The sequence below is a fragment of the Strix aluco genome, chromosome 10, assembly GCF_031877795.1.
Source record: "Strix aluco isolate bStrAlu1 chromosome 10, bStrAlu1.hap1, whole genome shotgun sequence".
Taxonomy (NCBI): Eukaryota; Metazoa; Chordata; class Aves; order Strigiformes; family Strigidae; genus Strix; species Strix aluco.
In genome coordinates, this window is record NC_133940.1 from 20,922,365 (window position 1) to 20,937,866 (window position 15,502).

Here is a 15,502-nt window from a genome sequence, read left to right on the forward strand (position 1 = left end):
CGTCAGAGGGGTGATCAGTGGCCAAGGGAGGACTACAGATTTCAAGCCAGAATGCAGGTAAGGCACCAGTGGTGCTCGGGTCTCGGTGACCCAAATCTGCTCGCCAGACTGTCTTTCTCTCACCTCTGCAGGTAGAGGACCCTCTGCCTGTGGGCCATTTCACTCCCCTGTGGAAGGGATGTTGGCTACCACCATCAAATTTGGACCTGCCTTCTATCCTGAGACCCCTCCTACCCTAGGAGGAGGACCAGGAAAGCATGGCGGGGGCGGGGGGGGGGGGGGGGGGGGCAGAACCAACTGTTTCTTCCCAAGCCCTCCAAGGTGCATGTGCAGAGCATCTTCTGGCTGTCCTCAGTGAGAACATGCCCACAGTGGAACTTTTCCTGGAGCTCCAGGAAAGCAGGACGGTGCATACAGACAGGACCTCCTCTCAGGGAGGGGGTACCTGAGTGACACTGTATACTGGGGTCTCCCTGACCCTCTTCTTCAGCTTGGCCCACAGGAAAGGTGAGCTGAGCAACATCAGGGCACAAGGATGTTGATGCAGCATTTTTTAAAAGCATCTAAAGATGCCAAAATTTGCAAACCTGGAGCATTTGGTTGTACACCTGGAGCATTTGTTCGTACAGGTCACACTTGTCAGAGTGCAAAAGATGGGAAGCCAACAGGTTTGCAAGTGGAAGAGCTTTCAGATTTCAGCAGTCCTTAGGCTTTGCTTGGCTGAAGGCTGCAGGTCTGGTCCTAACACGGTGCCCAAGTGCCACCACTGCCGGGATGGACGGGGCAGTCTGCACAACTCATTGCAGTGCTGGGTGCCTGGCATGGCCCCCTCCCAAAGTCAGTAGAGGAGAGCTCAGATCCAGTCTGGTTTTACTATAATTTAATATGTATTTGTTGGCTTTTCTTCATTGTTGGCTTTTCTCCAGAACTGCCTAACTTTGTCAGAGAATGGACCACTCTTGTCTGACACCGCATATAAAAATTATTTATTTAACTAAAACCATCTTATATTCATAAACAGAGAGGGACTGCGTGCCAAGGGACTGTGCGTGGCTGTAGCTGTGTTTTGCAGTGTATTTCAAAGTTCATGGTTCCCCCTTCCCAAGTGTGGGGTTTCATCCATTGTCACCCTACAACTGATACAATTTATGAATTAAGAGATACAGTGCTTTGTATGCTTTGAACACTGCTCACCCTTCTCAGCCCCAGGCTGTGATTCCCCAGGGTCCTGCTTGGGGTCTGAGGGCTGAGGGAGCAGTGGGATGACACTGGGGGGCACAGTGGGGACAGCCAGTCCCAAAAAACTCTGGGGACAGCCATCCCACCCTGCTCCTTGGGGCATGTTGGGGTGCCAGGGCCAGGCAGTGCTGGGGGCATTTTGGTTGGAAGAGGGAGCAGGGACCCCCCTGCCCTGGGAAGGCAGCGAGGAACCCGGGCTGGAGCTCCCAGCACAGCTGTGGAGCAGAGGGGTGGGGGCTAATTTAGGGGGATTTAGGACACCTGGTTAAAGAGGACTCCTCCTGTCTGCCCTAAGGTCATGGAGCCTGCAGGGACGTCTCTGCTTTGGAACAAAGGGATGGATGCTGCACAAGGTGGGATCCTGTGGCCACTGCATGTGGGGCAGCAGAGGCTGGGCTGCCACTGCCTGTGTGGTGGCATGGCTCTGGCCACCTCCTGAGGTGGCATGGGTCCAACCACATCCCTGCTGCTGCCAAAACCTGGCCAGCTCCTGCGGTCAGGCTTGCAGAGGCAGCGCTGGTGTGGCTGGAGAGCCCCAAACCTCCACAGGGGAGGTGGAGGTGCCTGCCCGTGGTGGGAGTGTGGGTGGGAGCCACAGGAGAAACCAAAGATCTTGCTAACTGGCATCATCTGAGAGAGGGAGAAAAGCTGGCCAGGAGTGAGCAGATGGGGAGAGGAGGGGAGAGCTGCAAGGAGTGTGTTCGTGGCCATTCTTGGGTGCCCAAAACCTTCAGGAGCAGAAATGCTGTTTGTCACGGGTGAGGAGAAATCACGATCAGTGTACAGCCTTGAAACCCCCTGCAGCCTCCCAGCCTCAGAGTCTGGGAGCACCTGCCAGAGGGTTTGGGCCGGGCTGCAATCCCTGGCCCAAATCACCGGGAGGGGATCCAGGAGCTGCAAATCCCATGGAGAAATAGATTTTCATGCATGGTTGGGGGAAAAAATTGAAGAGGGGAGTAAAAAAAACAGGCATAAAACCGCTCAATAAGTTCTGCAGCAAGAGCAGCAGATGCCAGCTGCTATCTCCCCTGCCCGTGGGCTGCCTGCCCGGCCCCTGTGCTGCTGCCTTTCCTGAGGCTTTTGTTTCTTGCCTCTGTTTCTTCGCTTGCCAAAAATAGCCTGTGGGATTCAGACATGAGGTAGCGCGTGGGAGGGGAGGAGATGCGATTGCTACCCATCCAGCTGTGGCCTTCTCCCAAGCGGCTTTGTTCTCCTCCCCGGCCCCTGCCCGGTGCCGTGGCAGGTGCAGGTTTCCTCTCTCCGTGGAAAGTTTGAAGGTTGTCAATACATTGATTTTTCCCTTGACGTGGGGCCTCTCTGTCACTCCTTTGGCTATGAATTCTATGATTTCTGAACTGATTTTTGTCCTTCTTTCTGAGTAAAGAAGGGAGAAGGGGATGAGAGGGTAATGAGTACATCGGGCACATCAGCAGGACTGGCACGAGGGGTTGTGGACAAGTGGTGGCAGGAGCAAGCAGCAGCATGGTCATCTACCGGGAGAGGTGCTTGCATGGCTCAAGACACACTGAGCTCACTGTAAAATATATATTTTTTTTTAGTTTTGTATAAGGAATAAGATTTTGTTGGGGTTTTTTTTTCTTCAAAAACATTGGGATGCCAGTTTTCAAGCATGGTCTCTCCAGTTCGTGCCACTGAGCTCAGGGCTGCCAGGCAGCAGGAGCTGGAGGATAGCTGTCCACATGCCATGTGGCTGTGCACAGTGGCAACTCGGGTGACAAGCCTGTCCTAGCATCTCTGTGCACTACTTTAGGGTCTTACTCTTTTTTATCCCCCTTCCCAGTTAGGCACTGTGTGCCTGGGTGCCAGCCTTACCTCAGTACCCCTTGCACTGTTCATCAGGGCAGGGTGTCCATTGGCAGGGTCTCATCTCTTCTAAGAGGCCAAATCTATTGCATGCACCCCTGCCTGGGTGTAAGGGAGTCTTCTCCTCCCTCATTTTGGTTTAGGTTTGGGCACACTCGTGCCGTGCAGCTGGGGCTGTTGGCTGGAGCAGCCCACCACAAATGGGCACCTCCAGGACATCCCCAGCTGCAGTGGTGGTTTGGGCTGTGCAGATTAAGTTGTCAGGGTGTTTTTTCTGGTTTTTCACATTGATAGTCATTTGGAGCCAAACTCCATCGCTTGGAGGATGCTGGTCCTGCCTACATTGGAGCTGGGTCATGCAAAGGGGCCATTTGGGACCTGGCGTAAGAGAGAGGCCAAAGGGACACTGTATTCAGCAGGAGCAGGATGGAGTGTCTCTGGTTAAGGCCTGGATCTGGCCTCATGGGGACCTGGGAGTGGAGATGTTCCCTCCAAAAGGAGCCTGGGCGATGCCTCCTCCTTGCTCTTCTGCCCAGTGCAGGCTCTGGGGCACTCGTGTCTGGATGCAGCCCGGCTTTGCCTTTGCAATAATTCCTCCAAATGCCACTTGGGTTCAAGCAGGCTCCCTTGCAGACTTCCATGTTTTTCCACAATGTGCCCAAGGTCAGTGTTTCTTTTTTACTTGTTCTTTTTTCCTCTCCAACTGCTGTGTTTGGGGAGGAAGAGCAAGGTCTAGCCCTCCTGCCCTTGATCCTCCCACTTTGGCTGCGGGCTGAGAGCATGGCATGCCTCTACCAAAGAGTTAAAAATACCAGTGTGCAGGAGAGGTCCTGTCCAAGTGGTAGACCAAAGGAAATCCTGTCACCACACCTAATCACCAGAAAAAAAAAACATGAACTAAAAAAAAAAAAAAATCAATCTCAAAACAGGCAGGAAGTCACTTATCTACAGCAATCCGCCAGTGCAGCGGAGAGCAGCTAGTCCTCCATAAAGCATCCTTGTCAGCAGAGTGCACACGGGGCTTGAGGGATGGAAACGCATCTCCTTCCCCTGGGCCCAGGCACCCACTGGGTGATGGTGAGAGCAACAGCCCAAGTGTCAGCATCATCATTCGCACCAGTACCCCTGCCAGCACCCAGTAAATCGCAGGGTGGATGATGCAGCCACAGGCATTTTGAGCAAATTGGGGATGCCCAGAGCAAGCACTGGCTTTGCTTTTCTGGTGGAAACAAAGGAAGCAGCACCGAAAGCTAAGAAGCAATTTTTATCCTTCTTTATTTGTTGAAAATGTCAATTAAAAAACTGTTCAAAATAAAAACATGTTAGAAAAGTTGAACTTGCATAAGTAGTTACAGTAAATAAACCTACATGACAAAGATAAACTGGAAGGCAGCTGACACAACATCCATCTAAAGACAGACTCACTGGAACCTATTTACAAAGCACTGTAAACAAAGTAAATATGGAAACATTGCTGTCCATCCGGCATGGCTTCTTTTCCTTTTTATTTTATTTTCTTGTCTTTTTTGGCTTCTAGCTCTTGACAAATGCTTGATCCAAAATGTCCCAGTGTGCCCTCCATCACATTACATCTTACAAACATGCATATGTACACAGCACAGGTTTCAACTAAACAGGGGAACGTTTCTACCTTCTCCTTGAAGTGTAAATGGCCCTTGGTTTGCTTCCTTGCACTGGCTGCACATCGTGAGTCCGGGCCCCAGCCCACCTTTGGGCAGGCAGCAGGACTGGTAAGTGCTGGCGTGTCCGGGCACGGCCTCCCAGAACAGCAGCGTGAGCTGCTCAGTGTGCAGCAAAGGCTGTTATCCTGGAAAACAATTAACCAGCACAGCAGGCCTTGACTGCTGACCAAACCGCTAAACTGTGAGCCTGGGCCAGGATGTGGAGAGCTGCCATCCAGCTGGGATGCTCTGGAGGTGGCAAATGTAGCCAGAGCAGAAAAGACCTCTGTTTTGTCCTAGAAACAGCTTAGACTTAAAGAGCATTTCTTTTTACACTCCTTGTGATGTTTTTGAGTCTAGCTCTCCCCAAACACCATTTGCTATGTTCTGGCTGAGTTTTAATTGCAAGGAGGGAGTTGTAATTATTGCCTCTATTATATCCTTCATGACCAACGTAACGGTATGACTGTAATGAGCTGTGGTGCATCTGCACACCCTGGGATGATGCTGCCCTGTGATATACTTGTAAGACTTATTGTTAACTTTAGCAGAAGGTTACTTTTATAATGCTGCTAAGGAAGGAAGGAAAACATCAGTTCTAAACTAGGGTGTAACACCAAATAAGATGAAGATAGCTGATACATATGCATGTTGCCTGTGTGCTGTGTTTGAGGAGCTGTGCAGGGATCTGGAAGGGTGCTGCACGTCCTTGCCCCAGGAGATTCCAGCTCTTGTCAAAGCATAAATATAAATATCTTTCCTATCCCAAGAGAAAGTTCCTTTTTCCCAGCCGAAAGCCCCTTTGGGGCAATGGGGGGAGAAGTGGCTGTTGGTTACATTCCCAGCCTTTGGGAAGGAGCGATGGAGAGCCTAACGTGGGCAGAAGGGAGCAGGGAACCAGCACATTTGGGGGTTGTTTTTTGTCATCAAGCAGTGTTTACATTTCATACAGAGAAAAGCATGTCCTGCAAGGGGAAGCACAGCAAAACTATAAACTCATACGATACCTGGACACTCAATGTGAAAACAAAGCAGGGGGTGGGAGTTATAGTTCATGCATAAGAAAAGGGATGGGGGGGCAGAACAGCAGTTACCTGTGTGCTAATCACGAGCTGTTAGGAGGCAGCACTGTGCAACATACCTTCCCATGCGCTCTGACAGGTGCTCCAGATCTGACTTCCCCAAGGAGTTCAAATGTCTTCATGTTAATTGCACATTTTAATCAGTATCAAGGCCACACGGGAACCACAGTATTGCTGGGCTCTAGTTCGCTACAGTCAACTAATGGGGAAAAAGAAGGTGGATGGGAAAAGCTTCCCCAGTTGTGATTATCTGAAAAGAGGAGCATGATGCTTTTTGGTTTCTGCTCAATGCCACCTCAATAATGTTTTCATTCAATAAATAGGTACCGGTGCTTTTGAAAAGAATGAAAGCATTAAAAAGTGCTTAAGCTTCCTCTAGCAAACTGCTGCCAAACCCTTTGTGAGCAGCAATCATTAGCTGAGTTTGTATTTGCTCCCAGTAGCAGGTACGATGAGGTATTAGTTGCTGCAGATGAATTGTGAATCATGGACCGCTTGCTTACCGGTTTAGTTGTGATCGATTGTTTCTGGTTTATTTCCTTATTGGATGGAAGAAAAACTATTTTTTTTTCTCTATGCCTTTTTTTTTGGTAACAAAATTCCCAAAACCAACAAAATAAGGAGCAAGAAGAGGCAAAGGATCCAGTTCCGCTTCCCAAAAAACACCTGAGGTCACACACCACTGCCAGCAGCTTCTCCCCAAATTCAGGCGATCAGGGATGACTTGCGCCCCGTGTCCTCCCTGCCACACTCGTCTGTCTGCTTCAGCAGCCTTCTAACCAGCTTCTCCAAATCCTTCCTGGACTTAAGCTCTTCCTCCAAACACTGTTTCATCCTTTTGTTCTCCTGCAAGTGGAAAAATAAAGGAATAAAGATGCAATTAATGCCCAGGCACTTTACGCAGTGAGGTACTTCTATGCACCTGGCTGCCTGGTGATGAAATATCAGGAACATTTGACAGGTCAGTGCTGGCTTATGAGGATGCACCACACAGGTTACCTGTGGTCCGATCCTCTCAAGCAGACCCTTACTACCTTACAGACCTGCAGGAAAGTCCCAATGACTTTGAGCAGGCAAAAGCATCCTGCTGGAAACCTAATTTTAGCCTGGGTTGGAAGACCCTTTTCTCCCAGAGTGGTGTCTCCCACCTCCAGGCTTAGGGCTGGAGAAAGGAGGACTCCTCTGAGTCTACAAGAACTGGTATCCACCAGACCCCTATAACATGAACATTCAAGTTGAAAGAGTTTCTAGAGTAGGGGGAAAGACCAACCACTCCTTCCCTCCTGCTGGCTCTGGTGCTCAAGGGACTGTGTGGTGAGCTGATTCAGGGAGCTAAACCAGGAGAAAACTGATGCTAATTCAGGGAGCTGCAGGACTGCATCAGCATCAGCAAGACTTTTCCCGGGCACCGACCAGTCAAAGACAATGACCTGGAGCAGCCTGGGTGGCTTTTGCTCAACTCCCAGCACAAACAATCCCACTCAAATTACCTGCTTCAGTTCTTTGACTTCATCTTTCAGTGCATAAACCGTGTCAACAAGGCTCCTGCAAAAAGAAATGTAAAAAAACTAGAAATAAAAAGAGCTGGAGTGCAGCAAAACAGCAACAGCATGGGAACTTTCATGAGCAAGGTGCTGATGGGGAAGGTGCTTCCAGCTTCTGCTGCACAAGCATCAGGCTGCTCCTACCACTGCTGCCCATGAGGGGACTCTAGAAACACAGCCCAGGAGCATTTATAGGCCACCGGTCCAAAATTCAGGGCTCTTTTCTCAAAACTCAAGAATAATACTTTGTTCTGCTATCTTTAAATTATCAACAAAGGTCTGTGGCTTTGGCTTCCTTGTTTATGCTACTGCAATAAATAACAATGATTTTAAAACTGGAAATGCCTGAGCATCTTTTGTAAAATGGCCTTGATTCCTTGAGGTTATGCTGCAGAAAAACAAGCATGAAAGGAATGCACTCTCTGGGTTAGAAAAGGAGCAGATTAATGCAGTCACCCAAATGCCGAAGCTACTAACAGGCTGGGGGACTCACAGACAGGGTGCCAGGCAGGCTCCCGAGGGGTAGCAGCAGCCCAGTATGTCAGTAGTTAAAAAAAAAAAAAAAAAGAGCCCCTTGTTTGGTTCTGTCTTCCTCAATCCCATTAGCTACATCCGGATAAACTCTGGGACTCGATAAACTGACTCAGGATTTGGCACACAGACTCCCAGAGGGCTATAGCCACGTCACAGCAGCTGGGAAGGCAGCTCTGTTCTTAAAAAGGGACAAAACAGCAACTGAAATAGCCCAGTGGTTCTCACCAGGACTAAGGCAGCAGTCGGTGATACCAGCCCCGCTCCTCTGCAGAGATGCAGAAGCAGAGGGCACTGGTTTTTAACGTCCTTCCAAAAAGCAACCAGGGGATCTGCAAGTGGAGAGCAGCCACACTTACTTTTCCTCTGTGACAGTCTGGCCATTGCTTCGTGTTTCCTCTATGATGATTTTCTCTTCCTCAGGAAGAAGGACTTGGGGGATGGAGTCTTTACGGGAGCCTGCGTACAAGAATTACTTATCAGGAAGAAAAAAGGAGACCTTCCCTGACGCCCAGGATGCTCCGGAGACAGCACGGCAAATACAGCCCTCGTTCTCCCTGCTCCTCTGCAAGCCTGGGGCTGGCCACCACATGGGCTGGAGCAGCCACCGGCCATCTGCCACAGTTAAGTACTGGCTTACACGTATCACTAACCTGGAGCTAAAGCAGCAAGGGGAAAGTTTTCGCGAGTGCTCACTGCATCTAAAGCTACATCGTGACATAAATGAAATCATTCTATTAGGCTCAAGAGCTCTCAGAAGAAACATGCCCTCCCATTTTCAAATGTACCATTATTTGATAGTTCGGTGATTTAATTTCACATCTCACCAACAATGATAAATAGTTACATTTCCAGAGTTGAAGATGTTAGATAGGTTCTTATGATGCAGCTTGTTCTTAAACACGCAGCTGATTGAGAGATAATATTCATGCTTCCTTTCTAAAGCTATATGCAACCTGAGATTACCATCAGGTTTTCAGTGCTGACAGCCACAGGCACTGACTAGGTTTGCTTAATTCCTAACAAGTGCTGGTGAAAGAGCTGTGTCTCATCTGCCCTCCTACCTGCTTCATTCTCTGTGTTTAGAAGAAAAACAATGGCAACTAAACCACTAGGTAGATGAAGCTCCCTTATCTTGAAGATTGAACACCACACAGTTTCCTAGCATGAGTCTTGTTGCTGTATGATGCAACCCTCTGGTTTTTCCCAGGAGGGTTATCAGTGTTGCCAGCAGAGTAAGAACTAAATAATCTGGTTGTGTGCCCACCTGAGCTGAGAGCTTGCTGGAAGCCTGCCCCAGTACAGTATGCCTCGATCACCTTCAGGATCTGAGCATCTTCTTCTAGCGCAGCAGTACCTGTAGAACATTGCAGAAAACAGCTATCACAAAAAGCAAAGTGTTCTGGCTTCATCCCTCTCAGCCTTTGCTGCCAAGTCCCTTAAGAGAAGAGCATGCTGTTTCCCTGACTGACACTGTGTCTGGGACTTTCCCTTATTTCTTTTTGCGGTCCTTTACATTTTCTGGCCTTTGCAACACCCTGTGGCGTTGAGCACCATGACTAAATGGTATGAAAACACACTTCTAGCTGCTCATCTCAGCAAAGCTCAGGGGGTGATGCCTAACTTTGGGTGCAGGCAACACCAAGAGATGGGTAGGCAGAGCAGCCCTGCTAGGAGGGCTCCAGTGCAGCCACATCAGAGCAGGACTTGGAAATGTGAAGTCTTCATTTGCAGCCTTAACTCAGTGCTGTCTTCTCGAGGGAGACAACTGGCCTTCAAGCTGTACACCGCAGCAGCTCACTGCTGGGTGACCATGACCTTTCATGTAAAACCCCAGAGGACTGTCCCAAGAGGACTTCAGAGAGCTGTCAGAACATCCTTCTTTGCAGGTGAATGCCCCTGCAGGGATAAGGCCTTTTTTTGTTCTCTGATCCCCCATGGAAACTGTTCCAGGACCTGCTGGCATGGCCAGGTAAGGGTTGTCCCAGCTCTCATATTTTGATGACTGTTGATGTGCAGTTTTACTGCAGCTTTTAACTACTTGGAAGTAGCTCCTTGGCTTCGTACCCAGAACAAGACCACCCACAACCCATGACCTTCTGCTAGCAATCATGAGGAGGGTGGTAGCATGTCTGGCAGTCATAACTGGGAGGGGATCTGTCAGAGGCTGAGGACCAGTGCGCTTCCAGAAGCCTCCCGTGCTCAACAGCACATAGGCTTGTTCACAACATGAGCATCCTGTGCCATCCTGCACCGTAAGAAAGGCTGTTCCCAAAGTCCCGTGGAGATCACCAAGTATACAGAAACTTCCAAAAAGAAAAAGACAACACTTACTTTTCCGAATAACAAACTCTTCATCAGATGCTTTTCTCTCTGTTTTCCTTTTTGGAAGAAACTTCTTCATTGTTTTTGGACTTTTGCTGGAATCCTATAGAGAAACAGACTCTTGTGTTTAACCAGAACCAAAGGCAGCTCGAACAGAGGAGCAGGGCAGCTGAATGCAGCTATCCGTGTTATGCACAACACATTAGAGCACTACAAAGCAGGCAATGACAAAACTGGGGAAAATTATGCTTTTTGCCTCTCCCATGTGGTAGTTGGGGCCCACTGCTCCCTGGAACAGCAATGGGAACAGCACCTGCAGGTCTGGGCCAGGACAAGCTCCTCTAGCGAATTTAACCCTTGGCTAAGATCCTTTAGCCAAAGAATTCACATTCACAGCACTTTTAGTTCGCTTACCAACTGTGTGGTCTTTGTAGAAAACCCTATAATGTTGTTTATTTCCTTGACTTGATTTGATTTCTAATATAAAACAGTTGGCAAATCACATCGCCTCTAAATGCACACAATTTGTTTGAGAGTATAAATCCCACACACAGATACACAAACAAATACACACAAAGTTAGTGTTTGCTATGACTCCACAAGTAAGAAACACAAGCTTTTATCTCCTTCACTGAGTTACAAGTCTTGCTGATTTGGAGAGAATTAATGTATTAGTAGGTTACATGCAATACAGATTTTAAGCAGGAGAAGAGGCATGCCAGGAAGTTTAAGTACCATAATACTAAATCCATATCTCAAAATATGTTTGCCAGTCACTACTGACTCTCATGATAACTTACTGATACAGCCAGGCAAAATTAGGGTCATGCAAGCACAAGAAGCATGAACAGGAACAAGCATTCTTTGCCACAATAAGCCAAAGAGATGTATCTACCCTTACCTTTAAGATATAAGACATCCTCTACAATGAATATGCAAAGAAAGAGAAGATGAGTGTGAGAGACTGATGATTTTATTGACCAAGTCCATTAAATCCACAATTCTAAAACACATTTAAATGTTAGTCTTGTGATTAATGTGGCACACCTTCTGTGCTGGTTTTAGAGCACTATCACATGCAAAGGAGCACGGTGTCATGCAAAACTGAAAAAATTACATGTGAAACGCATGGTAAGTGGGCATTAATACACTCTAAACACATCAAAATAGAGAACATGCCTCCTCGGTTAGTAGTAGGTTTCTGTAGATGTTGGTTGGCTAACACAATGGTTAAAAATGCAGGACCCATTGGTGCTAGCCAACGCTGCAGCCGCCCCGCGTGCCCAGCTCCATCTGAGCCCCAGGGAGCAGCTCGGGGTCTGGCCCCGTGCTCCACACCAGTCCTGCGGTCTTAACCCAACCCAGCCAGGATGATGGGATGCTCTGCCCACCCTGCTGGCAATCTCCCAGGACTGCACCTTCTCAAAGGGGACCTCCTCGGAGGGGACCTGCCATGCTCACTGGAGACAGCATCAGGCATCAGGATCTCCCAGCTCTGCTGGCAGGACAGGGAGCTCCCTGCACACCCCGTGGAGAGTCCCATCCCTGGGATGCTCGGCTCAGGGAGCTGTGCAGCTCTCCTGCAGGTCTGGCCAGCAAAGTACTGAATCCCAAAATTAGAAACCCTTCACCTAATGCAAAGCAGGCCACTTTAAAAAAAAGTAGAAGAAATAATTCGTAAAACTTCTTCACTTTGCTAACCTGAATCCGGGCACACCGCTTTACCCACAGTACCTGCTCTGTCATTTCAAATGATTACTGGAAACAGAACAGGAAAAATGACCCAATTTCAATGGAAATAACAAGAGTGTTGTGTGGTACGCAAGCAGGTTCTGGGGTTTCCTGAGCACAACTAGGTATGAGGAAATGCACAAGACTATGCCATCCCGTCCTACACTACTAGAAGCCAATTAAAGTAACACTGGATGTCTGAAAATCTCTAATCTTTTAATCAAACTCCTCCACTCCCTTCCCTGCAAATAACCTTTGAAATTTGTATTCCTTCATTGTATCTTCATTATAGGAAGGTGACTTGCACTGAGCTGTTAGCATAGTTTATTTTGTGCCCTATTTTTAATTTAAAAAACAAAAACAGTGAAATAGGACTTCTGCTTAGTGATTGAGCACACCAGAGGGAGGGATAAGGCAGATGCAGAGCTGCTTGGGCCAACAACTGAACTTATTTCATATTTGTCATCATAGCCTCGTGTTTATGATTCCCTCCCCTGAGAGGGGAGCTGCCCCCCAGGCTCAGGTTGGACTGACTGGGTACCAGGCTGAGCCTGTCCAGCTCTGCTCCAGCTCTGGTGGACCCATTGGCCTTTGGGTTTCCACCAATGTGGCCAGCACAGCCCCTCAAGCAGTGGCTGGTCCTAGTGAGCCTCCTCATCAGCCACGTTTTCAGCTGTGCAGCGTTTGCCACGGCCAAGCCCCGTGGTGACATTAAGGTGCTCTGCTGTTGTCCCGGGTCTGGTCCTACCAACTGGCCCTGCAGCAAAGCGACCGCACATCTGTACCTAACACAAGGACATGACCTGATAAGCTTTTCAATACCTGGGCACTTTCTAGCCTCAGCAGTGCCTTTAAACAAAGGCTTGTTAGAGGAAGTGGGGGCTGTCTCCACTGCTTTACACAGGTGGCCTGTGATACCACGGTTCCCATGCAAACCACATTTTTGGTCTTTTGACACCTTGCATGATACCATTCAGGCTGCAGCAGCATCCCACCCTTTGGGGCTCCCTGCCTGCTCAGCCTCTGTGGCAAAAACCTCTCGCCTGGTTTCAACACAGAAAGTTTAACTCCTGCTATGCAGGGCAGGGGACAACTGAGAAACCACAAAGGGCCGTGGTATTAATGATATCACTCAATCTGTGATTTTGGCCTAACTTATAAATAGATATCAGCCTTGCACTTTCACACAGAAAAAGTTCTCCTCTACTTCAAGCCTCTTCCTATATTTTAATTCACCATGCAAGCAAGAAATGGTTTAGTCTATGTTAGGGATTTGGACCATGCAAAGACTAAGGGTCGTTTCCAGTCTGCTTGGTTGGTTTTTGAACAATTTAATTCCCGAACTGAAATGCATTATTTCTTAAAATTTGTAAAACAAATGTAAGAAAATGCCATGAGGCAACCTAAACTCTTTATCTGCAGAAGCAGACCCACAGCCCCCCTGGCTGCCACGCTCTCCATTCCAGAGTGCTGGGGGACTGGGGGGGTCCAAGCCCCATCCCCATCCCCGCTGGGAGCCCAGGCAGTGATGCTCCCAGGGCTGCTGTACCAAGAAAGGTGGCTGACTCAGAACCGGAGTGCTCATTCAGTAAGGGGAACGTTACCCAAACTACTGGTGAGTAATCCCAAAAGTTTAATGTGAGGTAGGGAAGGAGAGCACTGCAACTGCAGCAGGGGGTGAGAATCGGAGCTGGGTTGTATTTTGGGTTTCCCCACGCTGCCTCCTACCTCCCAGGGGTTTCTGCAGGGGAAGTGATCCCTCAGGCTGCTGCCTCCCAGCAGGGTATGGGTGTGTAAAACACTTGGGTGGGCAGCAAAGGAGGGTCCAGCCCCACGGCTGCTGCAGGGAGCCCTGCTCCAGACACCAAAGCAAGGGTGGAAGAGACAAGAAATATCAACAGGCCTTTTTGCTCTTCCTCTTGGTGCAGCATTGCTGCTTGATCCTGGGCAATGTTGAGCTGCTGCTACGGCTGGAGCTGGAACTTGTCCCAGCAGGGAGCCCGGCTCCCACCCATGGCTCAGAGCAAGGCAGGAGGAGGAGGAGAAGAGGCAGCAACTCCACCACAGCACTGCACTGCCGAAGGAGAGCACTTGATGGGACACGCAAGGCTGTGGGACACCCCATTGCGGGACCAGTGACATCCAGCAGCCGAGGGTACTGGCTACAGCAGCCGAGAGCAAACATCGAGCCTGCAAACACACGTGCTCTCGTTTCACTCGTAGCACAAAGTTAGCCACAGCGACAAGCATCCATCAGAGGACTGGGGCAAAACTTGGCAGAGTCATTTCTCTCAATGTCCCCGTTAACCTCAGCTTCTGTGCCCTTGCTACAGGATAAGAAACCTGGACACAAGCACTAGGGATTGCCATGAAATCAGGCTCTTCTGCAGGCACACGGGATGATTACCTCTTTGTAACTCAGTGCTGCCGATGGTCTGAGTGGAGGAGCAGGACGGAGGCAGCTCAAGCTCCAGGGCTTGAGGATTTTGGGGGGTTCTAGAGGTCCACGGATCTGTCCGGCTGAACTAAATGTCTGCGAAAATAGATGAGAAGAAAATGAAGACTGTTAGCCACCAACAATGTAGAGAAGCAGAGGTCAATGGACAAGAGTTCACCGTGAACTCCTTTGTTGCAACAAAAATAGGGCAGGATACACGTAAAATGGTACAAGCATGGCATGATTACAAACAAAACTGCGGGATGTGTCTTACAGCTGTACCCATTACTTCGATATCAAGATGCATTGCCAAAACAGAGAGATCAGCTAGCGCCAAGGGACCCTGGGCAGCAGAGAGGCTGGGGAGGCAAGAGGCTTACCGAATGAGCGCTCCAGGACTGTGTTTTGGATACGGTGTTGCACGTCCCTTTGGTGAGCCTTTGCAAGTGGTCAAGCCATTCGTGCAAATCCTGGCTGGTGCTACAGGACACAGTGATCCGCTCTGTCATGTTCCCTGCAGCAGAGGGTTAAATAACCATCTTTAGCAGGCAGTAGAGACCCAGGAGGAAACACAGGGTGAGCTCAACTTGGCACAGCAGCAAGCAGCTCCTCAGTTTGCAAAGTCCAGTGGCTGCAAAAAGGCCAGGGCAAAGATGTGACTGCCCATCCTGCTTCAGGCATGCAGTGCCAGCCAGTGTGGGAGCTGCAGAGAAAAGCTAAGGGAACTGGCAAGACGAATGTGTGAGGAATTATTTAACGTTAAAAGTAAGCAAACGCAATATTTCCTGACACCAAATACTACCAGCACAAATAGCTGCAGTGCAGCCAAGGCACTGAGCATGAAATGACTGTGTATAGCTACAGGTAATGAGATAAACTGAAGGGGAAAATTGGGAGGGACATTAGGAAAGCTACCTGATGATCAGACCCGTTAATCTGACAGTAAATGAGGCACTCACAGCTGCACAGAATGGATGCTGGACACAGATGCGGCATGCACAGCACAAAAAAGTGCTACTGGGGCAGGAGATTTGTCCCATATGAAACACTATGGTCTCTGAAAGCAGCGCAGTGCCAGAGACAGAGCTCAAGAGCACTGGGAGAAGG

The 15,502-nt window shown here is 49.1% G+C and overlaps 1 protein-coding gene across 3 annotated transcripts in view; it reads right to left on the reverse strand.

Moving 5' to 3' along the window:
- Nucleotides 1-4,314: 4,314 nt before the first annotated feature.
- The window catches only part of ARHGEF6 (Rac/Cdc42 guanine nucleotide exchange factor 6), a 41,369-nt gene continuing 30,181 nt past the window's right edge, over nucleotides 4,315-15,502 (reverse strand). For 2 of the 3 annotated variants that reach the window (XM_074834734.1, XM_074834736.1), the window contains 8 exons: nucleotides 14,776-14,909; nucleotides 14,366-14,491; nucleotides 11,129-11,149; nucleotides 10,237-10,330; nucleotides 9,170-9,259; nucleotides 8,262-8,361; nucleotides 7,318-7,372; nucleotides 4,315-6,673 (listed from right to left, as the gene is read on the reverse strand). In XM_074834734.1, the coding sequence (XP_074690835.1) occupies nucleotides 6,533-6,673; nucleotides 7,318-7,372; nucleotides 8,262-8,361; nucleotides 9,170-9,259; nucleotides 10,237-10,330; nucleotides 11,129-11,149; nucleotides 14,366-14,491; nucleotides 14,776-14,909 (761 nt within the window). In that variant the 3' untranslated portion in view covers nucleotides 4,315-6,532. The remainder of the gene's footprint in view (nucleotides 6,674-7,317; nucleotides 7,373-8,261; nucleotides 8,362-9,169; nucleotides 9,260-10,236; nucleotides 10,331-11,128; nucleotides 11,150-14,365; nucleotides 14,492-14,775; nucleotides 14,910-15,502) is intronic. The other variant, XM_074834735.1, reaches the window with a different exon arrangement.